The following is a 26,923-nucleotide window of genomic DNA, read 5'->3' on the forward strand; positions in this document are numbered from 1 at the left end:
GCTGGAAACTGGTTTCACTGGACACAAGATTTCCTCTTCTGCAAGACTAAAGGACCAACAATGAATCATGTTCATTTAAAAATCTGTGAGCTGTAATCATCAGTCTTTAAAATTAAAGCATAAAGCATAAAATGCACTGTGATGAACCTTGGTGTAAATTCAAACTGGAAGATGCTTTTCTTTTCATCTGCTCAGTCAATCACCTCATCATGCGCCTCCTTCCCATCTCCGCCGATCTCGTCTGGGTCGGGCCTGTTAATACTTGAATGGGAGACTGCCTGGGAATACCAGGTGCTGGAAGCTTTTACTGGCTCTTTCGCTAAAATGTGAAAGATGATACTAAAGCAAAAATGTATCACAGCAGAGGTAAGAATACATGTAGAAGTGGTCAGTGGTGAGTTAAACAGTGTGAAAATGCAAAAGTCTTTAGTGCCCCCTGGTGGTGGCAAAAGCACCTGATATAGTAATACCAGGTGCGGTAAGATGTAGCCACCACCAGGGGGCACTAACAACTCTTTAACTCCACATTTTCACACTTTATAAATTCGGCACAGATCAAAAACTTCTGCGTTTATTCATACCTCTGACACATGTTGCTTCAATGTTATCTTTCACAAAATATATTTTTGCTAATAAACATTTAGAATCAGATTTTTTATATATATTTTGGTTTTTGTTTACTAAATTTATAGAGAATGAGCTCAAAGAAAAAGAGCAGACTTATTAAATGAAAAAGAAAACATGGCAGCAATGTTGTTGTTTCTATAAGCTACGAACATGAAACAGAAAATAACAGTGACAGCAACAGGACCAGCAGGGGGCGTACTGGCACTGCTGGTCCTGTTGCAGTAGTCGCCCTGGCAACAGCTAAACTGTTCTGCATCTAATAGATCCATCTCCTGCTGCATTCACTGTGAAGATGAAAATAAAGTTATGTTGTCAGTAACATGTTTGTTTCTGGTCTTAGCAGGATAAATACTCATTATGTAAAAACATGATATTCTCTTTCCTGATACTGTGATGCAGGAGTTTTCATTCCCTTCACAGTTGAGGGATTTCATGCAGTTTTCTCCTTCACAGCTGAAGAACTTTTTTCCATTTGGGTTGAACTTCTAGTCTAAAGAACTGCAGAATCATAACAATTTTTTCTTCAAAGTTCTCACTTTTTTTTATTGTCACCAGCTCCTTTCACCCAAAATATCTGCATAGGTATGGAGCTAAATTGGGGCCGCAAAGGTTCTTCAGAAGAAAAAAAAATGAAACTGGGAAAAACGTTTGAAATTAAAAAATAACATTTGAAACTAAGAAAATATTCAAAACTACTTTTCAGATTTAAGGTATTTTTGAGCTTCAGATATGTCCAAGGGCCTTTCTTCTGTTCACAGCTTGTTCTCAAATTACTTGACAACACTCAGATTATTTGTGTCTATTTTCTCTATTTGTTCTGATCTGGTTTTTGTGGATACTGGATTTTGTTTGGGGGGGGAAATGGACCATCCCCAAATGCTGTCTCCCATCCAAGTACTAACCAGGTCCGACCCTGGTCAGTTTCCGAGATCAGACGTGTTCAGGGTGGTATGGCCGTAAACGATGAACCAACAGCCACACAATTTGTCTGTCACAAAGCAGCGATAGAAATGTGCTTTGATAAATGGTTGTTTCTTTTGATTATCTTCATCACGTAATCTTGGGTCAAAGCTGAATCGGTACATACACGTGTATGTACATACATGTACGTGTATGTACATGTACATACACGTGTATGTACATGTACATACACGTGTATGTACATGTACATACATGTACGTGTATGTACATGTACATACACGTGTATGTACATGTACATACACGTGTATGTACATGTACATACACGTGTATGTACATGTACATACACGTGTATGTACATACATGTACGTGTATGTACCGATGCCACATGTGGTTAAAATGCCTAAAATAATGAAACAGTTTGGGCTAAGCTGCTCCATTTTAAACTACACGCGGAACTAAACACTGTAGACCAGGTGCAGAAATTCAACACGTGAATATTTTCTAAATTACTTCCGATGTACCTTTTGCTAGACAGACTAAACCTTTATGGTGTGAGCAAATAATTGCAAAATATAGACAAAAATATGAAAAACAATGTAAGGGAACCGCACCAAACTAAACATCTGGGCACAAGCACAACATATTTTTCAGGAAATAAACAGCAGTGAGCTTTTACCCACCAGCAGGGGGCACTAACCACTTTTACTCTGCATTTTCACACTTCTCTTAGCTAAGCATGCACAAAACACACTCACACACACACACACACAGATAAATTACACATACTTCTGGCACATTTTGCTTCTCTGTCATCTTTCATTCACCAACATTTTTAAGATGCTGTAAACCAAGTTATGTCTTCCACCAAGCCAGCAGACCTCATCGTGGCATTCCCTCTCTCATAAAAGAAAGGCCATGAGAAAATCTTTAACTTTTAACTATTTAAATGAATAATTGTTTTAACTCCATTTGCATCAAACAGTTTTAAAGAACTGAAATATGGAAGTTCACTGTTCCTTGCACGTCTGTCACTTTCCGTAACAGCAGGTGTGAGCAGACAAAACATTTCCGGGGGAAATACGCAGGAGTGAAGGCTTTTAGGGCCTAAAAGATGCCAGCCAGAGAGGGGAGTGGCTGTCTGCTGTAAAAAATCAATGGGTGCACTGTGCACCCACTTATCAGCTGTGACTGATAGTTTTTCGAGAACAATCCAAAACACGACTTAATCAGTTGATAAACAGCCTTTTTCCCCAATTTCACATTGTTTCTGAACTGCTCGAGCTTTGTTCTTTAGAGCAGGAATGCTCAATACGTCGATCCGGGAAGGTTTAGAGTCGGTCTCGGCATTAGGTGACGAAATGGACACCGCCAGGATGCTGAGAGCAGCACGTCCACCTCTGACCCGCTTAACGAAACGTTCATAACTTTATTAAAGAACAACGACAACAACAACAAAAATCAACAAAACGTGTTCAAATTAATGACCCGACAAAAATAATAATCTCAGTAATTATTGTGTCAACAAGGTGTTGCACGTGCAGAGGGGGCAAAAGGGGCTTGAACTCCTGCCCCTTCATCCTTGATGCCTCTAGTGTCCTTTTTAATCTGTATGTCAGAAGGTCTGCTTGTGTCCCTCAGCAATAATATTTAGCTAAATATAATAATTTAGCTAAATAAACTAGTCTGGCTGCCTTCAGTCTAATGACTCTCAGTTTCTCTGCCTCCATGTTGTTCAGAACCGGGTCCATGCGGAGGAGGAGGGCGGATCTGTGCCATCTAACTATCAAATTATGGGCAAGAATATTTTTTCATACACTGGTTTGTGAATAAAAACGTAGGTCTGATGTTGACGTTAGAAAAACTGTTTCTATTTTGTCCTTGCAGTAGTGGAGAAAAAATCCGCCTCGCCCCTAAACACAGAAATGCTTCGGCTGCAGAGAAACTTCTGACTTTAACTTAATTATTCTGCTAAAGGCCCGGTTCACTACAGGCAGTCTGAGTTCCAGGTAGATTCCAGGTAGATTCCAGGTAGATTCCAGAGATGAACAAAGCAGTGGCTGTTCATGCAGGGCCGGCCCAAGGTAATATAGGGCCAGAAACTCCCCGCCCTCTGAAACCCTTAATAAGAATCTCAGCGTCACTAACATGTTTAAATATGTATATATATATATATATATATATATATATATATATACTGTATATCCTAAATATATATATACATAATTTTGTACAATTATGTCATAATTTGTAAAAAATTATGATATATATATATATATAAAACTGAAGAATTTAGTTTTAAGACATTTTAAAACTGAATTTGTTCTGGGAAAGTACCATAGTAACGAATGTATTGTTTTATTTACTTATTATTTAGTACAAATACTCTAGTGTTTTTTCATTTCAGGTATTTTTAATGTTAAAGTTTTGTTAATGTTGTCTATTTATCTTGTCCAGTTTTCTGAGCAGTGCTAGAAATGCGCTGCGATTCTAACCGGTTCTCATTTTGAGACCAAAAATAAGTCTGGCAGATTTAGATATGTATGTCATTATTTTACATTCAACCAAGAAGATGGAAACTAAAGACAATTTTGGACAGAAAACTATTGAACTTTTTAATTTACTTTCATTCCAAAAATGGCATGAAGAAAAATAAATATTCACACCCTTCTCAAAAATCAATGGAAAAGTTTTTACTGGCATTTCAGCAATCAGTCTCATGGTTTCTGAGTTGCATGTTTTCACAGGTGTGGAATAAAAACTGTCTCTCTTGCTCCTAAGCACCTGCTCTTCTGACAAAAATCACTGAGTTCATTGTGTTTTTTTGTCAGTTTCATAAGCCTGATAGTCAGGTGACAGAGCCATAAAAAGGAAGAGAAAGTGTACAAGCAGTCAGCATGTTCTCTGTGGTTTGCAGTGATTATTACTGCAAAATAACTATTGAATAAAAGTCATAACCATGTGAGCTTAGATAAAATGAAAGAAAAAAATTAACTTTGTAACCATCTGCCTATTAACCAATGATAAAAAAAATGCAACGAAATGACCAAAGAAATGAACCGAAAACTGCTGTATTTGTGGCTACATCAGCTTTGCACAATTCAAATTGTTGTTCTTTAAATTGCATTTAACACTTTTTTTAAAAAATGTATTTAACTTCCAATCAAGGTATGTCGTTTTTGACTGGCCCGTTTCATTAATTTATTTTTAATTATTCTGTTGAACCATATTTCAAAAGCGATGTCTGCTTTTCATTGGTTCATCTTCATTAATTCTGTATTATTATTATTATTACTTTCATTAATTTAAAATTACTTCAGTAACCGTTGTGGGTCATTAAAAGAGGGGCATCAACAATTTTGTTCTCGCGTGTAAATTTTGTTTGTTTTTTATTGCACAAGGCTTTGAGACACATGTCAGGAAATCAAGCTAAATCAAGCAGAGACTGCAGTTCTGCTTATTGACCAATTAGGTTTAAATTTAGTCTCACCTGACCGGATGACTTTCTTCCACATGTTCACTGTCCCTTACAGCTTGCAAGCGACTTATTTGACTTTCTTCTTCCTACTTCTTTATGTAGTGAATGACTAACGATGTCTTGAGATTCTGAGCTGTGAATTTCCATGTATCTAAAAATATTCCTGGCATCAAATAGTTCTTAATTCCAGCTGGTTGCACAGTTTTTTTTTATTCAGTGGCTTTAGGGGGGAAAAGGTGAATGCAAACGCACACCACACCTTTCACATTTTTATTTTGTAAAAGGAATATAAATATCCTTTAATTGCCACATCGTGGGTAAATTCAAAAGTAAATACAAGCATGCATATTCAAACTAAGGTAAGAAATATAGAGACAGAAAAGAAGAATAAGAGAATTTACGTCACAAGAAAAATAACACTATATTGTTATTACAAAGACAATACTCCAATTAAAAGAAATGTGCAACTGAGTAGGGACTTTAAAAAAAAAAATTACAAAATGTTCTTAAAAATCAACTGGGAAAAATGCTAATAGAGCAGTGAAGTGAACACATCAAACATTTTGGCACCATGATTTCCCCCTATTTTTCACAGCTACATGCTACATTATGTTGCTTATAGTAGGGGGTTATAACAATGTATTAAAAAAAATTGAATAGTGAAAACATTTGCAAAGAATTGTACGTTTATGAAGGTTTATGCCTGGTTTTCATAACCAGACATAAAAACTACTAATGGTTGATTTTTGGCGCCCTCTGGTGGTTAAATCCAAGTTGTTCAGATAGATTGAGAAAAGACGACTTTGGTCAATTTTACATATTTCTATTTCATTACCAAGATAAAGATTCACGTTATTGTTTAATGTCCATTAAATCAGCGAGGATGACAAGAACAATGAAGGGAACCTCATTTCATTTTAAAGCGGAAGGAGCGGAAAGCCACAGTTAGTCAGCAGGATCACATGAGCTCCGTTCATGTGACCGATTCACGTGTTCACAGCAATAAATAAGACCAGACCAGCCGTAAAACAGCAGGCAGAGACTGGAGGGTCGAACTGGGCCGACCCGCAGAGTAAGGTGACACTAAAAACCCATCAATAAGCGACAGGTAGGTTGTTGTTTTCTTACATTGAAGCTTCTAAGGAAATAAGTGGTTAGATAAACCACATTTCACAAAAATAGTTGCTAAACTACACAGCTAACTTAGTTACTCTTCTTGTTTTTAAAATTAAAGATCGAGTGAAAAGACACGATAAAGACAGACTGTTCTTTCTTTGGATTTATTTATTTTTTGTCTTGATTTGCACGTTTTTAGCCGCAGTTCCTTGATGGCTGCAGTCTTCGGGGTAAACATGAAGCAGGTGGTGCAAATTAGTTCAAACATGGGCCCTGATGTATACAGATGTAATGATATGGATTTTTAAAAAACAAACAAAAAACGAAAGAAAAGTGGTGCCGAAAAACGGCGATCCCTTCACACACAAAAGGAGTCCAGCAGCAATACGGTTATGAAATATGACACTGAAGTCAGTTAGACAGGAAATGGAAACTGAAACCGTTTTTTGGCTCATGTCAAATCTAAATGTTACAAAAGGGGATCAAAACACCCGAGAGACTTCAGCTAAATAACCACCAGTTTAAAATAAAAACCTTTACTGTAGCAGGAAAATAAATCTTTAAGTTTGAAACGAGGAAAGACTTGCTCGGTTGATTATGCAACGGCTGTTTTCCCTGTTATCAGGTTTTATTGTCGGTGAGTTTCTAATCAGAGCCTGCGGTGTTTTTGTCAATCTCTCTGTCACCTCGTTTGCTCTCACAGAGAGGGAATGTTGTAAAACGTTAATTTACTCCACCTATTCATCACCATAAAAGCTGGTACAGCCCTAAATGACCCAGTTAAAGGAACCAGCTGAACTTTACTGTAAAAACAAACTCGTACTAGACTTACCGTAGTTTATCCCCTTTAGAACAACATGCCATGGTCTGTTTTTTGATTTTCCAGTTTGGTTGTTTTACTGTGCTAAAATTGACGCACACACACAAATATAAAGTTTGACATGCATAAGCCTCTGATGACCTCACATAAGGCCAGGGCTGGACAATAAATCAGTATCGATGTGCTCCGATAGACGTGCGACGAATTTCAATAGATAGAACAACTGATAAAATATTAATTGAACTCTGATCCAGAACCGCACAGCATTCTGGGGGATGTAGGCAAAGGAAAGGCTTCTCACAGCCAGCTGAGAAAAGTTGAATCATCTACCTTAACTAAATCACTCTTTGGTAACCTAGCAACAACCTTCAGAGTAACTGGCACAGCAGCAGTTTAAGGTTTGCCACTGTGTCTCGTGAACAACTGCTTGGAGTAAAAATGGTGGCTAAGAGGAAAGGTCACGGTGGATAAGAGGAAAGGTCACACCACTAGTTTGACAGCATTTCAGAAGATTAAAACAAAGAACTAATCAATAACTATCTATTGACTGCTATGAAAGGCATATCATGAAAGGTTTTGAAGCCCTGCTCTAAACTGAGATCAGTTAGCTAGATTTTCCGTTTAGTCAGCATCTAACTGAAAAACCTTACTGAGTATCGAGGGCTTGAGAGACCCTGTTTGAGGTTATCTGGAAAGATTTACGGAAAGGTCATCAGTCATTTCTGGCGCCTGATCTGCTGCTGACTCATTAAGTTATGATGTCATCTTAAACCCCTTAATGGAAAAAACAAACAAACTCAGCCCTCTTCTAAGAGTTCGCTTCCAGCTTGTGACTGAATGGAGGTTGTTTGTGCATTGTCCAGTGACTCAGCAGCTTTTTCTCAGTCGTACTGTCTGGAGCTTTGAAAGCAAGCTGTGAAGTTTTAATTGCTGTGAAGAAGTGAGAAATGCAGATGGGCGGAGCTGGTGTTTCACTTCCCCAAGTCACACTGGAAACGTGTTTTTAATTAAACCATTTCTTCAAATAAATCAGAAGATTCCTCATTAGGAGTCAAAGGCAAGCAAGTACACCTGTATACAAAATGTGTTTAAAACAAATAACTAAATAAGATTTATAGTATTCTTTGCCTATTCCTTACTAATATGCTAGGCTCTGTTTTTTATGATGACTAGCAGTTTTTAAAACATCAACTTAGTGCTAACACCCTTTTAGAAAGGGGAAACTATTTTTCCTGCTTCTGTTTTGCTGACGGTAACCCATGATCATCTGTCATGTGATTCATTACTAATTTCTCAAGAATTTCTAGGTTTAAAACTTACAGGGAGGATTCATGCCCAAACAGGTGTTTGTGGTGAGAGGAAGAGACTTTCCAAAAGGAACAAAGTTTAAAAACCAAAATAAAAGGAGTCTGCTTTTATTTTGTACCATCATTTACTATACTTTTGTTTTTTAGCTGGACTTCCTTCATCTTCTAGTTGCCTTTAATAAACAATAGCTATGATCCATTTCTCAAAACATTTGTATTTGCGTAATATGAACAGTATCTACAGACTTGAGTTGGGATGGGCATTTATAGTACTGTTTATCATTGATATTTTCTTGTAATACTTTTGTCTCGATAAATTTCAGTTAATGATGATAAATCAGAAACTGACAGTATTATTGGAAATATTATTTGTACCGTTTTCTCCACTGTTCGTTTTACGAGGGCATCAAAACGTATCAGGAAATATGATTGAATACAGTTCAATATAAATCACATTCCTTTAAGTAGGTGGCGTCCTCAAGCGCAATATTTGTGACTGTTTTTTTGTTTTTTTTAATCACATTATTACCACAAAATATCATAATAAAATATTAAGTCCATATCACCCAGCCCCTAGACTTGAATTTACTCCTCCAAGTGTTCTGGTTTGTATTTTCCATGTCTTGCATTAGGTTTCGATTATGTTTAGTGATGCGGTTTGTTAACATTGTAGGAGACTTGACTGAGAACAGTTGCTACTTTATCTTTGAACTTGTATCTCCACCAGGCGTGGAAATGTCTAATCTGCTGTAACATTTTGCTGGTCTAGCAGCTTTAGGAGTGTATCCAAGAGGGAAACATTGTTCATTCAGGTGCAACATTTTCATGGGAATTTCACCAAAAAATGCAAACACTTTAGTCATGGAGCAAAAAACTTGGAAAATTTATTTTTTCCCCTTTTTAATTAATTTTTTTTCTTGTGTGTGTTGGGCAGAATGTTGTGTGTAACTCTATTGGCGCTGGCTGCCAGCTTGACTGTGAGCCTGGCCAGACCCAACATCCATCCTCTGTCCAGTGAAATGGTCAACTACATCAATAAGCTCAATACAACCTGGAAGGTGAGTTTATTCTTGTTTTTCCTCCAGAATCCTGTGAATGTTTTACTAATTCATATTTCCACTCTGCAGGCTGGCCACAACTTCCGTGATGTTGACTTCGGCTATGTCAAAAACCTCTGCGGCACTTTGCTTAAGGGACCTAAGCTGCCTATCATGTAAGCCTCACAAGATCAATAGAAATGTAATATTTCTAGATGCATTTTCAACTTCTACCTTCAATATGTTTGAAGGTAGAAGCTTTTTATGAGCCAAAACAAGCCAGTTCATCCTTGAGAATTGGAAGGAAAATGATTTATGGCTTAAGAAAAAAATCTTCTTGGATACCCCCAAATAAAATCCAGTTAAACCAGTTGTGTTTAGAGGTACAGCTATATGTAATCTATGTTTAAACTGAGCTTGAATACAAGGGACCAAACCTCAACCGTTTTTGATGTAGACTCAAAACACTGTTTATATCAAAACTGTCATGTTGTGGGGATGCTTTTGTCCATCAGTGATAGGAACACTGGTGAGCTTATTGTGCAAAATTCAAATTTTTTTACTCTTCCATTTTGGTCTCGACTGCCTCTGAAAACAACTTAAGCATTTAGAAAAAGCACCAAGCCATTTTTGGCAATAAATTAATGTTTTTGTTGTCTGGAAAACAAGCCGTTTCAAAATTCCATTTAATTCAAAAATTAATTTGAATGTTAAGTCACATTCAACGGGCAGTCCGTCGTTCCCTAGCAACACAAGCTGAGCTCCAGCATGTTTGGTCAGCTGGTTTTACTGCTGTATGATCTGTACGATGGCTGCTGGAAAAGACAAGTGTTTTGTTGTTGACTAACCAACCAGAATCCACTTGCCACATTCCTGCAGGTTGTGCAGGAGGCTCTACGTCTGCTTTTCAAAGATGTGCAGTTGTGTAATTACGCATCTGTTTGCAGTCATTTTCCCAAGAGTGTAAACGTTGAGCTGCAGCTTATTTGGATTTAAAGTGACAGGAGGCCCTAAAACAGGGGTGTCAAACTCCAGTCCTCAGGGGCCGCTGTCCTGCAACTTTTAGATGTGCCTCTGCTGCATCACCTGAATATAATAATTAAGTCATTATTAAGGCTCTGGAGAACTGATCTACACAAGAAGGAGGTAATTAAGCCATTTCATTCCAGTGTTTTGTACCTGTGGCACATCTAAAAACTGCAGGACACCGGCCCTCGAGGACTGGAGTTGGAGACCTGAGTCCTAAAAAATCTCTAGAAGCTCAAAACAGGCAGAACTGAGCAGACTAACATCTCATTATCTAAGAATGATTTTGTCCAAAAAAAAAATAGATGGAACATGTCTTTCGTAAACCTGTCCTAGCCTTTTCAAGGAAGCATAATAATTCACCTTTAAGTCCGAGGCTTAGGCTCACCTTGTAGAAGAACAAACAACTGTAGAAACAATGCAGTAGTTATAATAAAAGCATATTTAAATATTGAAACCGACCATTTAAGCTACGTTCAGTTCAGAGTCTGTGGTGAGACTTAAATTTAAATTCAGATGCTCTCCATCCTGTCTGAAGTGCCTTGAGCCATTTTGCCAAAAAATAGGTGAACATTTCTCGATATTAATGGCTCCAGTTTCTCAAAATAATATGTTGCAGCTTCTGCTGATTTAAAAATGTGTAAAGTAAATAGTTTCATGGGGTAACACTGTCTCTTCAGGGTTCAGTATGCAGAAAGCATGAAGCTGCCAGCAGAATTTGATTCCAGAGAGCAGTGGCCCAACTGTCCCACCCTGAGGGAGATCAGAGACCAGGGCTCCTGTGGATCCTGCTGGGTGAGGGAAACTCATCGCTAAATTATAAATGCAAATTCAGCTTTCAGCTTTTTTTTAAATAAAACTTTGAACACTTTTATTTTAGTAATTCTCATGCCATTGTGGTTGTTCTGCCTGTAGGCGTTTGGTGCAGCAGAGGCTATCTCTGACCGTATCTGCATTCACACCAACGGGAAGGTCAGTGTGGAGATCTCCCCTCAGGATCTGCTTACCTGCTGCGACGAGTGTGGAATGGGGTAGGTCCTTCAAAGTTTGTCTTCCTTTGGACATAATTCTGACTTTTATTAGCTTGGTCAGTGACTAAACTCGTGATTTAATACTTGGTTAGCGTTGTGCTTGTACAAAGTATTTGCTACACAGCTAACCTTAAGTGGATAGTATAAATAATCCTTTAAAAACATTTTTTGTCAAAGTAACTTGTGTTTAAAGTTTATATGACTCCAAAATGAGTTGCAGTTTTTGAATGTGATGCAGGATAATTGCATCACATCTACAGTGTGTCTACAGAGATGGTGATTCATTTATATTTTGTTTCTTAAGATGTGGTGGTGGCTATCCTCCTCAAGCTTGGGACTTCTGGACCACAGATGGACTGGTGACTGGAGGGCTCTATAACTCCCATATTGGTAAGTTCATTTACACAAGTGTTCATCTTAAAAGTGAAAATAAGTCAAGATGAGAATATAACAATATCTCACAACGCAGTGTTGAATGCTGGCGTAATGATTCAAATTATTATGATTTTGAATGGCTATATGCAAACTATCTTGTTTTTGGCTGAGAATGGCATAAATGCATCAAAGTCCATTGTTTTTTATTTTAAATATATATTTTGAATTGGTGTCAGTGGTACAGAAATTCCATCTTGAAGGGGGAAAAAAAGAACTTCCTAAAAATACATGGTCTAGTCAAATTTTATTCAGTTTGTGTCAACACTAAGATTTACCAAATAAATACCGAAGGATGCAGATGGTTCACACTTTCTTGATGAAATCTTCTTCTAAAAAGTATTTTTTTTCTTTTAAAGTTTTCAAAATAATAGCAGATTCTTTATTTATGAAGGAATTTAAGTTTCAGAATTTATAAACAGGCTCTCACCTTTTCACAAGGTATGTATAGGTCTATTTTATGCCCTGCATTGTTTTTCCAACTAAATTATACTTTGGTGTGCAATCGGTGTAAAATATTTGTCTAATTAAAATCTCTATTCAGTGTTTCTCAGCTTTCAGTTTTGGGGTGCTAAAATGACTGATTAGTCCGTGGTAACACTTGAGTCATTGTGTGTCTTGCAGGTTGCAGGCCGTACACCATCGAACCCTGTGAGCACCACACCAACGGCAGCAGACCTCCCTGCACTGGGGAGGGCGGCAACACGCCAGACTGTGTTAAACAGTGTGAGACTGGATACACACCAAGCTATGAAAAGGACAAATACTATGGTAAGAATGCTGCCGAGCAGTTCAGATGAGCGTAACTGAGCTGTATGTTTACATACTTGCTGCTCATTGTTTAGCAAAAATCAAAATACAAACATAGTCTTGTAGAAATAACAAAATCAGTCATTCAAGACACATTTAATGACGATAAGATGTGAAGATTTAATTCTGCTGCAGTTTAAAAATGGCTTGTTTGAAAGAAGTATTTGAAGGGAACATATTATGCAAAATTCTCTTTTTACTTGTTTTTATATTTTTATTTGGGTCTTAACTGTTTCTAAAAACAACCCAAGTGCTTAAAACACTCGGCTGTTTTCTTTTTCGACAAAAACGTTAATGTTCTTTAACATCTGGAAAATGCAATCTTTCAAAAACCTCCCAACTGTTAAGTCACATTAGACAAGCACTTACCTAGCAACCTGAGCTCAGCCTCGTTACCTAGCAACCGAAGCTGACCGCCTGCATGTTTGGTCGGTTCTTATTACTACTGTACGAGTTGTACAATGGCTGCTGGAAAAGACAAGTGTTTTGTTGTTGACTTGCCATCCAGAAACCATTTGATCTATTGTTGTTGGTTATGCAGGAGGCTCCACTTCCGCTTTTCAAAGACATACAGTAGTGTAATTGCCCATCAGTTTGCAACCATTTTCACGTGTGAGTGGCCAGCAGCAGCTTATTCAGATTTAAAGAGACAGGAGGCCCTAAAACAGCTAATTTTGAAAGCAATCAAAGTAGGCAGAACTAACCTCAATAAAATCTGATTATCTAAGAATATGTGCAAAAATGTAATGTATTATATAGCCCATCGAACTTTTCAGACCTGTTCAAGGAAGCATAGTAGGTGACCTTTAAGAATCATCACTATCGGACACATACAGGATTTTAACCTGAAGTTTGTTGCAGGTAAAACGGCTTACAATGTACCACCAGAAGAAGATCAGATCAAATCAGAGATCTACAAGAATGGACCTGTAGAGGGAGCGTTTAAAGTCTACTCAGATTTCCCTTCCTACAAGTCTGGTAAGAAGAGCAGCATAAAATACTCTTACAAATATAATCTCAGCAGACCACGGACGGGTGAAATGATAACTGCTCCTGATTTGCTTACTGTATTTCTTCTGTCCTCATCAGGTGTGTATCAGCATGTGTCAGGAAGTTATGTGGGAGGCCATGCCATTAAGATCCTGGGCTGGGGAGAGGAAAATGGTGTTCCTTACTGGCTCTGTGCAAACTCCTGGAACACTGACTGGGGTGATAATGGTGAGCAGGAATTTACTAGCATTAACTAAATTGCACTGGGCTCCAGTGTTGGCACATTTCGATAATGTGTCAAACTGAAAACACACCAAACCTAATCTGGACACCAGTTTTATAGATCTAGTTATAGATCCAGTTTTATAGATGTAGGCATGCTTATAGATGTGTGTCTATTCTAATTAACCCTCATATCGCCCACACAAAGCTGTGACCTATGTATGCTTTCACTCAGTCAAGAGCCTCCATTAATTTCTTGTTTTATACTGAACATTAAATATACTAAGTTCACTTTATCGCTTTAATTTTCAGGATACTTTAAAATCCTCCGTGGATCAGATCACTGTGGCATTGAGTCTGAGATCGTGGCTGGAATTCCCAAGTAAAACCCAAGGTAAGGTCAGTAATGACTGCCTATTTAAAAAGGAAATGTTACTTTAAATATGACTTCATGAAGTTTGTTTCTACTTCCAGGTTTTATGCTGCATCACCGCCAGAGGGCGCCACACTCCACTGTCATTGAACAAAGTATACTTCTGCACAGCATGGCATTTGAGGAGGGGAATTCAAACTCCCGTAGTTTTTAAGTGAATTTCAGATTGGAGACAAACTGTTGTTGCACACAATTAATTTTTTTTTTTCTATGTTGGTCTGTTTTAAGACACTCCCATATTTCCCTTCATTTTTTTTTCTCTTTCTTTTAATTGCTTGGAAAGAAGATGTCTCGTTATAAAGATGAAACAATTCTTGTGTTGCACCGATGAAAATTGAGGACCATTTTTGGATCCATGCAGCATCAAACTGAATGGCGTTTTTAAAAACACTCCAATGAGCAGAGACGTTCCTCAGAACATATTTCATCATGCAATGACCCTTGATACTTTTTCTTTTCTTTTCTTTTTTAGATAACAAATTATACTCTGTACTACCGAATGTCATAATGTACTGCCTGTAATGGGAGCCTGTTATTTTTAAGCATTTTAAAAGTAGCTTACAAGGAGATGGAGTGAGATTTTTACTGCCAATATAATCAGATGCTGGGAATTGTTCATTTGAATTTATTAAATGAATCTTTGGTTGCCAGTATTGTGGTTCTCATTTTGTCTCGCTCTCTCAGAAAAATCTTTTAAACCCTTGTAAAACTGTTTACTAGAAAGAAATGTACTCTTTAGAGACGTGTATGTCTTTCACTAATCAACAAGAACATTTAAAGTGATATGCATTAGACATTAAGTTAGTCTTTATTTATTGCATATTTGGCTCATTATAGCTCTTTCATAATGAACTTGACTAAAACAATGGATTTCATTAAAGCGTTGAGTTGTTTGAAACAGAGATCATGTGTACAAATTGGCACCAAAATTGATTTGATGTCCAAGGAGGGAGAAATTATGCCTGTACTTGAGGGAAAATATCCCTGAACTTCTTTTTAATATATGTTTGTTCTATCTGGTTGATCTCCAAATGTTACAGCAGGCTCTGTAGTTAGAAGATAACATTAAAACACCAAAGATTGTGTACAAACAAGAAGTTTCACTTTAATAATGTAGGTTTATTTCCATGTTTGGTGCCTAATTGGCTAAAACGTGTTTGTTCAAGTGAAGCTCAGTGGGTCGAGAATCCAGAAATGTTACTCAAGAGTAGAGTTACTGAAGAAAAAAACAAAACTTTTTTTAAAAAGTTACTCAAGTAAATGTAAGTTGTTACTACCCACAAACATTTAACAATATTCAGTAAATGTACATTTTTAAGTATAGTATGTACAATGAGAACATACACTTCTAAATTTGTTTTTAAATTTTATTTATTTATTGCCATGACTTTTGTCTCTTGTTTGGTAAACAAGAAGATAAATTGTCCAATTAAAATAAGCCTTTATCGTTTTGTTCACCGTGATCAGTCAGATTTACTGCCAGGACGGCGGTGCTACCTAAATAAAATGTAAACGAGTGTATGTATGACTTAGGAAGTGACGCTGGAAATGAAATCATTCTAAAAGTTAATACAAAAGTATTTTTCTATTTTCATAATCTTACACCCCGGAAGCTTGTGCTAATCTCCGCATAGCGAAGCCACGCCCGGGACACTCCCAGTTTAAAAACAAACGCACAAGCGACATTGGGCTGTCTGCTCTTCCGGAGGGCGGGGTGTGTTTGTTCAGTCAGCCAGCCAGAGCCGCCGCAGGCAGCAGGAGCGGGCGATGATGGAGGGGGGAAGCAGGCTTCCGTTGATGAAGTATGGATCTGTTCTGTCCCTTTTCGTGGTTCTGTTAGCCATCTGGTTCCGTTCACCGCAGAACACGGTGCTTGACGACCGGCTGGACACGGTGCTTTCGTCTCTGCTCCGGGCTGAGAGGAAAGTCGGGGTTAATGACGCCAGACCCAGAGTGGCAGTTGGTAGGTGCGGAGCGCTAGCGGCACTAGCTAGGCTGCTGGGGGTTGGAGTGGACACTGGTCATTAATTAACGCTCAGTTTTAAACATAGAAAATACCTGACGTCACAGTCAGTTTGTTTGAAATAACTGACACAAGTTTTACTTACAGTTTCTGTTAAACCCCAAACAGGAAATTGAGTTAAAGTACTAGTAACTGTATTATTGTAACCTGTCTAAAATTTACTCTAGTTGTGCGATATTTATTTAATAAAAAAATATAAATCAAGCGAGAATTCTTGAAGTTTTGACCAGTGAAATACTGACGATGACCTAAAGTTAGATGTTGAGGATTACCATATTGTGGTGGAGTGAAGTTTGACATGCAGTGCCTTATAAAAACGATTTATATGAACATTTTCTTTAAAAAAAATAAAAATTTAAATAGTGAAATTGTGGCATAAATTTACTTCTTATGCAAAACAGCTTCAAGTGTGAATACTGACGTTTTCGCTTATTGTTGTTAGCAGAATAGCTCAAGCAGAATTAGATTATATCAACTGGATTGAGGTCTGGACTTTAACTGGGCCATTCTGATCCATTAATATGCTTTGATTTAATCCAGGTGTGTCTAAAGTGCAGCTTGTGGGCCACTGATGTTCCAGTTTTACTGTCTCTGCTGTTTATCATTGTATCCTCAATGTTTGGCTGCCTGTGTAAATATTTCTATGCAGTACTTTGTCAAACTGGTGTTTTCTTAAATGTGCGACCTAAATAAGGTTGAATGAAAATGCCACTCTTCCATTAAGAACAAAAAAACCAGACTTATGAGATTTATGGTATCCACAACAGACGGTTGTGATGCTGGCAGATTACCTGAGCAGTTAATCTTCTACAGCTCCTCTAGTTACCATTAGCCGCTTGGCTGCTTCTCAGGTTAATGCTATAAAACCATTTTTAAGTTCATGCCACTTTAGAAATATGCTTTGCATTGATCTATTACAGAAAACCTCACTGAAATTCATAAAAACTTGTGGTTTCAGCATGACAAAATGCAAAAAATAAAACCTCAGTGGGTGTGAATGTATACTCCAAGGCTCTGTGGTAGCGAAGTACATGCGAAGGGAGAAGACAGATGATCACAAATGTTCAGTCACCAGATCCCAGACTGGATCAGCAGCTGGGACAGTTTGTTCTCCCCTCCTCAAATCATATGGACAGAAACTTTCTGTGGCTGTCCTCAAGCCTCGTGTCTTTACGTCAATATTGCCCTTTATTTACATTTATTTATTTTTTTATTTTAGTTTGAACATGATAGAAGTATAAAATCACACGCATGAACAAGGAATGCCAAGGACACACATTTTTGTACTACAGTAATCATAACATGCTCTGAAAGGAGTAGGACGTAAGAAACTTATGAACTCCTACCCCATAAACTCATATATTTTCACATGGACCCTCATTGTTAAATAAATAAACATAGATTCATTCATTTTCCATTTTATCAGGGTTTACATGTCTAAATATAATCATCCATACCCACACACTCATATGCATCAGCCTCAATTTACATACACATTAGTTCTATCTCTCACCCATATTTGTATACCTTGTGAAAATGACCTCCTTATATTTCCTTTCAAATTGTATTAAATTTTGAATTTGTTTTAAATCCTCACTTAACTTGAGGAGTTAAATGGGGTAAAATTCATGGGGTCTCGTTGTGTGTATACTATCAATCCTTTATAAATCCCATGCACTTAAAACACATAAATCGTTGAAAAAGTTACTTTAAAAAGAAGAACCGAGACTTCTAGCACATTAGTTTGAAACTTAGTTTAGTTTCCTGTAAATATGTTGAAAAATGTCAGCCTGGATGTTGTGACCTAGTCCCAAAAATCCAGTTTTTTAGACTTTGATCAAACTCGCTTTATAATCTGTATCTGATCAAACTTTAACCCTGTTTGACAGCAGACTCAGCCAGTTATCATTTCACACTGACTTTAGGTGACACGTATTGCTTCCTAATCTCATGGAGGGTAAACTAATTTCAGATTAAACAACAACTTTGGCCTTATTTAGGACTGAAACGATTAATCGTGATGAATTGATTAATTGTTAACTGGAGTATAGAAAGTCAACAAAGGCAATTTGCTGAAAGAAAAAACTATCCAGAGCAGTAATTAAGCCAAAACTGTAAATAAGATCAAATAAAAAAGATTTGTGAATATGTTCTACTCAAAACTCTAGTGGCATAGTTTTGACAGTGCAAATTATGTATAAGGAGGCTTCTATTAATAACCTTTTGCTATCTAATTATTAAAAGGTTAATCGAAAAAATAGCCAATATATCAGCCTTACATTGTATTCATGTTAAAGGGCTGAACTTTTCACATTTGGATGTTAGAAAAAGTTTATTTTTTGCTGTTGTTGTCATTTGCTACAAGAGACCAAATGTACACTAACATAATTTTATGCTTTTGCATTTTAGGCAATAAAATGTTTAGTTTCTTACTTCAAAAAGGAATTGAATTACTAATTAGCATTTTTTTAAAATGTATTTCTAATATTGTATAAAAAGGCTTAAATGAAAACTATGCAGAATTTTCCCATTTTTTAAAATCTGATTAATTGTCAAAATAATTGATTAATCAATAACTAAAATAATCTTGCAGCATAATAAGGGCAAAAAATATAAATTAGTTACTGTGATTTTTTTTTATGCATAACAAACTGTCATGTTTTAGCAGAAAGCAGTAGAAAACTTAGATGTGACGAAGCAGAATGACTTTAGAATTGATATTTTAATCTAATTGAAAGATGATCTGACATTTAGGTTTTTTCATTCACTCAGCAGCTTTTCTGTAAAACCTACAATTTGCACGACTTTGCTTTTGTTCTTCTTCTCCTCAGTTTCCTTCAGTGTTTTTCTCTTCTTCTCTTTTGGACTCCGATATGGACCTGTGTGGCTGCAGCAGGGAGAAACGTTGGTGTGTAATTGTATTTCTGCTTCTGTGTCTCCTCCCTCCTCAGGTTTTGGTGGCTGCGTCGACCTTATAGTAGACGGCGTGTCGTTCCTAAATAAGATAGGCCTCTCTCACACAGACCAGCCATTGCATTATGACTACCTGGAAAATGCTGAACAACTGGCTCAGAGCTTTGCCTACTTCTTTGCGCCAGGAGCTGCTGCAGAGTAAGTAATGTTGGATGGAGAGCAGCATGTTTACAGTAAAAGTTGTGAGCTTTTAACAGTATACGAGGAGAAAGGCTTAACATCAGAACGACTGAAACGATGAATCAATTACTGAAATAATTGTCAACTAAATTAGTAATTGATTAATCATTAAGTGGAATATACAGAGTCTAAATAAATATCAATTTCCTGAAAGAGCAACACTAAGAGCAGTAATTAATCCAAAACTATATACAAATATACACATTTCGCATTTAAGATAAAAAAAAAAAATCTTCTTTTTCTGTTAATATGTTCAAACCAGAACTAATCCAGTAGCAGGTTTAGCTTCACCTGGTTCAAATTATCTAAAAAAAAAAAAAACTTTAACTAAGCACCTTTTGCTATCCAATCATTAATTGGTTAATCAAAAAAAAAAACAACAATATATTAATCACCAGGTCAGCTCTACAAGTCAAGCACGAAGAGCTGAACTTTTCACATGTTGATATTAGACGTATTTTTAGCTGCATTATTTGCTACAAATGATCACTAAAGAAATTCTGTTATTACACTTTGGGGAAGAAAATGTTTATTTCCTTATACAGAATGAATTTGAATAATTTGTTTATTTGCATCTTTTAATTCAGTCCCAATATTGTATTAAAAAGGCTTAAATGAAAAATCTACACAAATTTTATTTGCATAATTAATAACTAACATAGTAATTAGTTACAACACTAAAAGTCAGGGATGTTGCATTCCTGCAGTGTTCTCCCGAGTGTATTATAAGCCTGACGGGCCACCAGGCTTTACTTGTGCCCCCACCAGGCTAAACATTGCTTATTTATTTTAAAGATTTTTTTAATGTTTGCATTTTTTAAGGCTTTATAGTTGGTGTTCAGGTGTTGATCTTCCAAGCTTTCAATAACACATAATTATCAAGTGATATTTTAAACATTTTTTAACTCAAACATACAACAGGCTGCTGGATGAACGACTTTGCCAGCACCACAAGCACCAGACTTAGCAAGTTGTCTGGGGGAAACTTTGTTCCTGTAATATAAAACAACCAAAAAAAATAATGATACAAACTCTTTTAAGTCTTTATGGTCTATTATTGTCTTTTTACTGTCTTTTCCTGCTCCTACAGGCGTTTTATGATTAATGAAACCCTCTTCAGTGAGCTGGTGGACGGCGCCCGTGACTTACCTGGAAACAGGTGGTCCATAGGTGGCAATGCTCCTGTGATGGCTGGTCGCATGGCAACAGAGGGATGCGACGTGTTGTTAGGGGGAAGTTTCAGCACCGATTTCACTGAAGTTTTGTCCCAGCACATTACAGGTAATCTAGATTAAACATGACCTCTCTTTTATGCTTAATTGTCTTTTAACTCCATGTTTGTTTTTCTTGCCAGTGGCTGGTAAAGTGATAGAAGAGCCAGACATTCATCTGATCCTTGAATATTCATCTGGTTCCAGCTGGGGGACGTACACCTCACGTAGAGCAAACAGGTATATTTAACATTTTAAACTAAAACTAAAAAGTCTTTAGCATCTTTATATTGGCGATTATCTCAGTTAACTTTGCTCACCGTCTTCATGGCCTCATGTCAGCTCCAGTTCAATTTGCTCATTCAAAAATGCAACGACCAAAAAATTCCTCACCAAATTACCAAAACTGGAAAAGCAAGACGTACCAAAGGGTTGCAATAATAACGTAAAGCTGTTGTTCCTAATATGTGCCTAAATAATTCCCCACAACCTTTAACTTTATATCTAATCACCTCAGTGATACTGAAAATATGTAACTTTGAGATGACTTCTCTCAATAGCAACTTGCGCACTAAAGAGAGTTGTTAGTAACAATAGCAAAGTACTGGAAAATTAAGAAAAATGTCTGGTTGATTTTTCTGGTGCATCTCTAAGCTTTTATTTTCTCTGTTTTTCTTAAAATCAGATCATGTGCAGGTTTGAATTGAGATGCATGCTATAATTATACATCTGTTAGTAAACACCAGGTTTTCTGCTGTGAACAGCAGAGACTTTGACACTTATATTTTATTGTTATTAAATCCATTTCATTGCATCTTTGTGTTTTAAGTTGACCTCGAACTATTTGGGTCAAACTGGATTGTTTTTAAATGTGCTTTGTAAGTAAACGTTGCATGTTTTGTTTGTAGATATATCATTCACAGTGATGCTCATAACCCCTACTTGGACTCTTTGGAAGAGTTTGCTGAGAAACTGGAAGACTTCAAACCTGATCTGGTGGTGGTGGGAGGGCTTCAGATGATGGACAACTTCCCCTTTAATACAGGTAGGAAAACATGACTTAGTTTGATGATAGCTGTTCAGATAATCAACTGCTTTGATTTACTAAGAAGACTTGATTCAGATTTGTTTTTGCCAAATTTGGGTTTCAGGCTAGCAGTAGAGTTACTGGGGAATTACAGCTCTGGAAAAACTGAGAGCCCACTGCACTGAGCCCCATTGAAAACCTCCTGGTTTTTCCACCAAATACTGATTTCTAATGTCTTCCTGAGTTAAAACATTAATATTGTTGTTTCTAAATGAACATGAACTTGTTTTCTTTGCATTATTTGAGGTCTGAAAGCTCTGCATCTTTTTCGGTATTTTCACCATTTCTCATTTTCTGCAAATAAATACTAAATTTTTGCTTTGAATTTCAGAGACATGTTGTCAGTAGTTCATAGAATAGAAGAACGATGTTCATTTTACTCAAACATAAACCTATAAAGAGTAAAATCAGAGAAGTGATCATTTTAAGTGGACTCTTAATTTTTTACAGAACTGTATTTGTCATGACAGCTTGTTGCTTGAAGTGCCTTTGAGTCCTCCATGTTGTTTTTGTTCCTGTTTTCCTTCCAGGTGAGCGAGAGGCGGTCCTCTCCCGGCTGGCTGACCTGCTGACCTCCTCGTCGCCTCAGATCGGCATCCATTTTGAGATGGCAAGTTTTGTGGACGAGAATATAGTAGACGACCTTCTTCACCATGTCATCCCTCATGTATGTATGACTGAATATTTAAATGAATGTGTCCATGTTGGCATTTTCAAATACATTATCCAAACACGGAAATCAGAAGGGCCAGTGTGTAGAAAACACCGAGGTGGACGTTAGATTTGTTTATTTAAATTTCCTGATTTAAATCTGCAAGCAAAATGGTCTGAATACTTTTCTCAAATGCAGACTGGAAAGAACAACATGGAATGTGAAAATATGAACTTTTACAACAAACATTTAATGCTTTTTTATTATTTTTATCCAACAATAATCATACAAAAAATTATCATAGCATTAAATTTTAAATATAATTTTTTAGAGAATTCAAAGGTTTTCTGGCCATTTTTTAATTTTTTTTATTTATATTTGTCTTGTTATTTAAAATATTAAATAACAACAGATTCTTTTTCTATTCTCTGAGCTGAAAATTTTACCATCACAAAATTTTTTTATTTTTTTTAATTAAACAAACATTAAAGGGCAGTATTATGTATTTTCTAGGTACTTTGTGACATTTTACTAAATATTCAAGTAACTATGTTACCTTCTGGTATAAAAATGCTGTTTGTACCAAAAACAAGTTAAAAGAAATTTGACTCTTCCTCGTTTCAACAATGCTTCTCCATCTGTTGATGCCGTTTCTCATGTCGTTCTGAGGAGCGTTGTAGTTTCTATGATCATTCATATTTATAGTAGGAGCAGAGAGGACAGGAGACAGTACACTCAGTGTTACACAGCTCTGCAGGTAAACAGGATTTCACTATTGTAAAAAAACATTACAGAGTTAACATTTTAAACAGTTTCTGGCGTCCTACATTCTCTTTTGTTGTTTTAAACCCAAACAAAAATCAGCTACAGTTTATAAACATTTCCATTGAGGAAATCAGTATTCCCCTTTAAGCTTTGATCTCAATTCTTCTTTTCCAGGCAGACTCTTTAGGCATGAATGAACAAGAACTCCCCAATCTTCTCAGCCTACTCAAAGGCTCCAACATCACGGTGCTGTCGGACCCAAACCCTCGCGTAGCGACCGTCCTCGACCAGATGAGGGAGGTTTACCGCATCCTCAACCAGCGCTACCAGGCTGCTAGCTCAGGCGGCGCCACCAGCGGCGGTAAATCGAAGGGTAAGCCTCTGACTCGCCTCCATGTCCACACTCTGGCCTTCCAGGCCATGATTGTGACACGCGGCTCTCAGTGGAAGAACACCATGTCCGCCACCGCCAAAGCCTCGCTCACGGCGAACCGTCACGTCTGCGGCTCAAACGACATCGACCTGAGCAAAGCCAGGCTCATTATGGACGACTCGTTCTCCGTCAGCCACCGCGAGGGCAGCCAGCGCATCCCGCTGCTGGAGAGCCGGCCGGTCAGCTGCTGGGATGAGGACGACTACCAGATCTGCGTGGCGCCGGTGCTGGTGTGCACCGACGTTTATCAGACTGCGGGTGGAGGGGACAACGTCTCTGCTGCCGGCTTGGTACTGCAGATTTAAAGAGGGACACCAGATCGTCCTTTTTACTCTTGAGTCTCGGTGTGTTGCACCCGATCCTTCAGGTACTGACATGGCTGCACTGCTAACACTATCATTAAATTTGCAGCTCTGGGCCCAAACTGAAAATCATAAAGTCATTGTTATTACTTCAGAGTCGGATCATGCATATTTCATAGTGTTGACTCTGTTCTAACTTTCAAAAGACATGCAATAGAAAATCATTAAATGTTAAATTGTAGTTTTCTTTCTAATCCAACTGGATTTTCTTTAGTTTCAGGACAGTCTCATTGATTCACTCTCACTGAAACTTAGTAGCTAAAATTTTTCGGTTTAGATAATTTTTAACAATAAAACATTTCTAAAACACTCTGATAAATCTGTTTCATCATCCGACTCTGGTGATTTTAATGATTTGTCCTTTCATTTCTCTGAGGCCTTAAAAAAACTTGACACTTGTTCTGGATGAGACAAAGAGGTTTAGATGTGATCAGATGTTTGTGTTGCACCATTCAGCTTTTGTTATGATTTTTGACCAAGATTTGCACATGCATCTTTTGTAGGATCAGTTGTATTTGTATTTCGACCTTGAGCGCAGCTATGCAGTTAAGAATCTGAAATAATTAAATCTTCTGTTTCTTTGCAGGATGTAAATTACAAATGCCTCACTTGCCTTTTAGCAAATAATTTATTCTGTAGAAACGGCGAGTTTTGAGTGAAAACCTGCTGGATTCAAACCGTTGATTCCTCTTCTCTCTGCTTCCTCAGTCTCTGAGGTAAAACGCTCCCATTGCTCCCTGCATATATGAAAATTGTGGTTTTGGTATGTTTGTGTTTGGACTGTAATTTCTCTGTAGTTCAGTTGCAGTGAAATAATGCAAAAATAATTGTGGAGTCACGTTTGGTTTCTGGATGTAGTGACTTTCTGTGTAGCTCCATGCTCTTTTAGTTTTAACCCTCCATCACTTTATTTATGGACCAAATCTCTCCTTGCAGTTCTGGATTAAGCAGCTCATCATAGTTATGTTTGAGGTTTAATGGGACATTATAATATGTATAAATGACATCAGTGGACCATTCATAAAATATATATTTATATGTTTAGTTTCCATCTGGCATTGGATGTTCTCAACTTCTTCCTCTTTTTGTTTGGGAAAATTACATTACATTTATTTTGTTTTTATTTACTAATGCAACTGAACTGTAATTGACATGAAGCCAACTCTACTATTTTCTCACTATGTAGAAATCAAACATTCCTGCTGCTGCTGTTTGTTCTCCTCTCAGATTGAAATGTGTTTCATCCCCATGTCTTAACATAAAGTTTCTTTTCTTGGTAAAAATTAATTCTTTTTTTTTTTTTTGCAAAAACCACTTTATATGTGCAACACATGATTTTTGTTACATAGTATGAGGTCAGAAATTCAGGAAAATGTGGATATCTCTTTAAATCTTGTGTATTTGTTTTGCTTGTAATTGGTGAATCTGAGGGTAAATGAGCCTTATTCTGTTTTTACTGTTGGTGTTTCATAAAATCAGGATGTTTTTTACAGCCTGTTTCTGTGGATTTCTGTTTGAAGTGTATGTATTTGTCTTAAACTGTGATAAAAATGCTAATTTGGCAGTGGATGGAAACACTGCAGCATGCTCAGTGAGGGAACCGTTTGTTTGTCTGGGCACTTATCTACGCGTTGGATAAGTGGGATCATTCATGTGTGTTCTGCAGCTGTGTAACTGTTTCATGCATGTTGAGTCATTGCAGAATCATCTGATAAAATGCTGATCAGCAATCATTGCTTTGTTTTGTTATTAATTATTTAATCACAGCTTCTTTATCATAGAGCAGCACGGTGACATTTTTTATCTTCTCATCCTCATGTAGCTAAATCATTTCATGCCGACTTTTAACGTTTTCACCATCGACTTGCTTTACCAACTCACATCACCTTTAACCTTTGGATTAACGATAGTCCAGTACAAGATGCTGACCGTATGATCATCTTGACCACGGTTTCACTGTATTTACACAACATATTAAATGTAAATCTGTAATCTAATTACTTTAAAACAGTCAGATGTTAATTTGTTGAAACTGTCACTGTGACTGTATGAGACGGATAAAGTCGAGCTCTTCTGCCTTCTCCCAGGGCTAAGTATAAACAACCAATCAGAGCCAGAAGGCGGGTCTTAGTGCTGTTAATCACCCTCTGTGTGACGCTTCTTTCTCTCCACTACTCGGCTTCTTCCTGACAGCAGAACCTGTTGTGAACACTAAACTAGTTAGCATGGCCACCGATGATGGAGGATGAACGGTTTTCCTGTGACGGTAAGTTGTTTCTCTGCTATTAGCACACTGAGCAGCAAGTACAAGAGGGTGATTGACTGCACTAATAACTTCCTCCTGGTTCTGATTGGTTGTTTTTGGTCGGGAGCGGTGCATCTCTTCAGACGGTAACAGTAGCTCCAGGAGGAGGTTGATCTTTTCAGATTAGTTGTCACAACATAAGGACAGTTTTAACAAATATGTGAATACATTTATTTAAAATAAATAACATACTGAAGCTTTAATTTAAGTTTAAAGTAGCTTTACATCTGCTATAATATAAAATTAATTATTACGTCAATTACATGTTTTTGATTTTGATATGAAATATACACGCTAAAAAAGGATAAACATTTTTTAAAATGTATCCAGGAAAAGAGTTAAAGCTTAGGACTCACTAAACGACTCTTAGTCTTGACAGATTCTTAAAAGCCAAGATGCTCATTAACTCGTGGCAATGACAGTTTGAAGGGACAAACACACCAGTAGATGGTGGTAATAAAAGATAATCTGGTTATATTTCTCTGCCACGCCCTCATAAAGGAATGAGATTTTAGTTTAAGGACGCTGCAGCATTTTATCTGACATTCATTAAAATAACTTTTAGTTGTAAGAAAGCAATAATGGAGCCTAACCCACTCAAGACTGAAGATGAGGTGGATGAGGCTTTTGCTGTTTCAGCGTTGCCTTTATACTCTATATGCTGTAAAACAAGCTCACTGTGAAA

The 26,923-nt window shown here is 37.1% G+C and overlaps 2 protein-coding genes across 3 annotated transcripts; both read left to right on the forward strand.

Annotated features, from left to right (window-relative positions):
- Positions 1–5,974: 5,974 nt before the first annotated feature.
- On the forward strand, positions 5,975–14,900 carry ctsba (cathepsin Ba). Its single transcript, XM_028015533.1, has 11 exons — positions 5,975–6,131; positions 9,201–9,324; positions 9,394–9,479; positions 11,010–11,124; positions 11,245–11,360; positions 11,665–11,750; positions 12,417–12,563; positions 13,464–13,580; positions 13,692–13,820; positions 14,127–14,208; positions 14,289–14,900. Exons 2-10 carry the CDS (start codon positions 9,202–9,204, stop codon positions 14,198–14,200), a joined length of 993 nt encoding a protein of 330 aa, XP_027871334.1. The 5' UTR covers positions 5,975–6,131; position 9,201; the 3' UTR covers positions 14,201–14,208; positions 14,289–14,900.
- A 1,054-nt stretch (positions 14,901–15,954) lies between these two features.
- adpgk2 (ADP-dependent glucokinase 2) lies at positions 15,955–25,666 on the forward strand. 2 transcript variants are annotated; one of them, XR_003595254.1, is made up of 8 exons: positions 15,955–16,210; positions 19,222–19,381; positions 20,514–20,704; positions 20,778–20,874; positions 21,543–21,679; positions 22,252–22,388; positions 23,313–23,938; positions 24,520–25,666. XR_003595254.1 is itself a non-coding variant. In XM_028015521.1 (7 exons), exons 1-7 carry the CDS (start codon positions 16,015–16,017, stop codon positions 23,874–23,876), a joined length of 1,482 nt encoding a protein of 493 aa, XP_027871322.1. In that variant the 5' UTR covers positions 15,955–16,014; the 3' UTR covers positions 23,877–25,666. The 2 variants fall into 2 exon arrangements, 1 of the variants encoding a protein (XP_027871322.1); XM_028015521.1 differs by having other exon boundaries at positions 23,313–25,666.
- Positions 25,667–26,923: the final 1,257 nt, after the last annotated feature.

This window comes from Xiphophorus couchianus, chromosome 4 (genome assembly GCF_001444195.1).
Source record: "Xiphophorus couchianus chromosome 4, X_couchianus-1.0, whole genome shotgun sequence".
Classification (NCBI taxonomy): domain Eukaryota; kingdom Metazoa; phylum Chordata; class Actinopteri; order Cyprinodontiformes; family Poeciliidae; genus Xiphophorus; species Xiphophorus couchianus.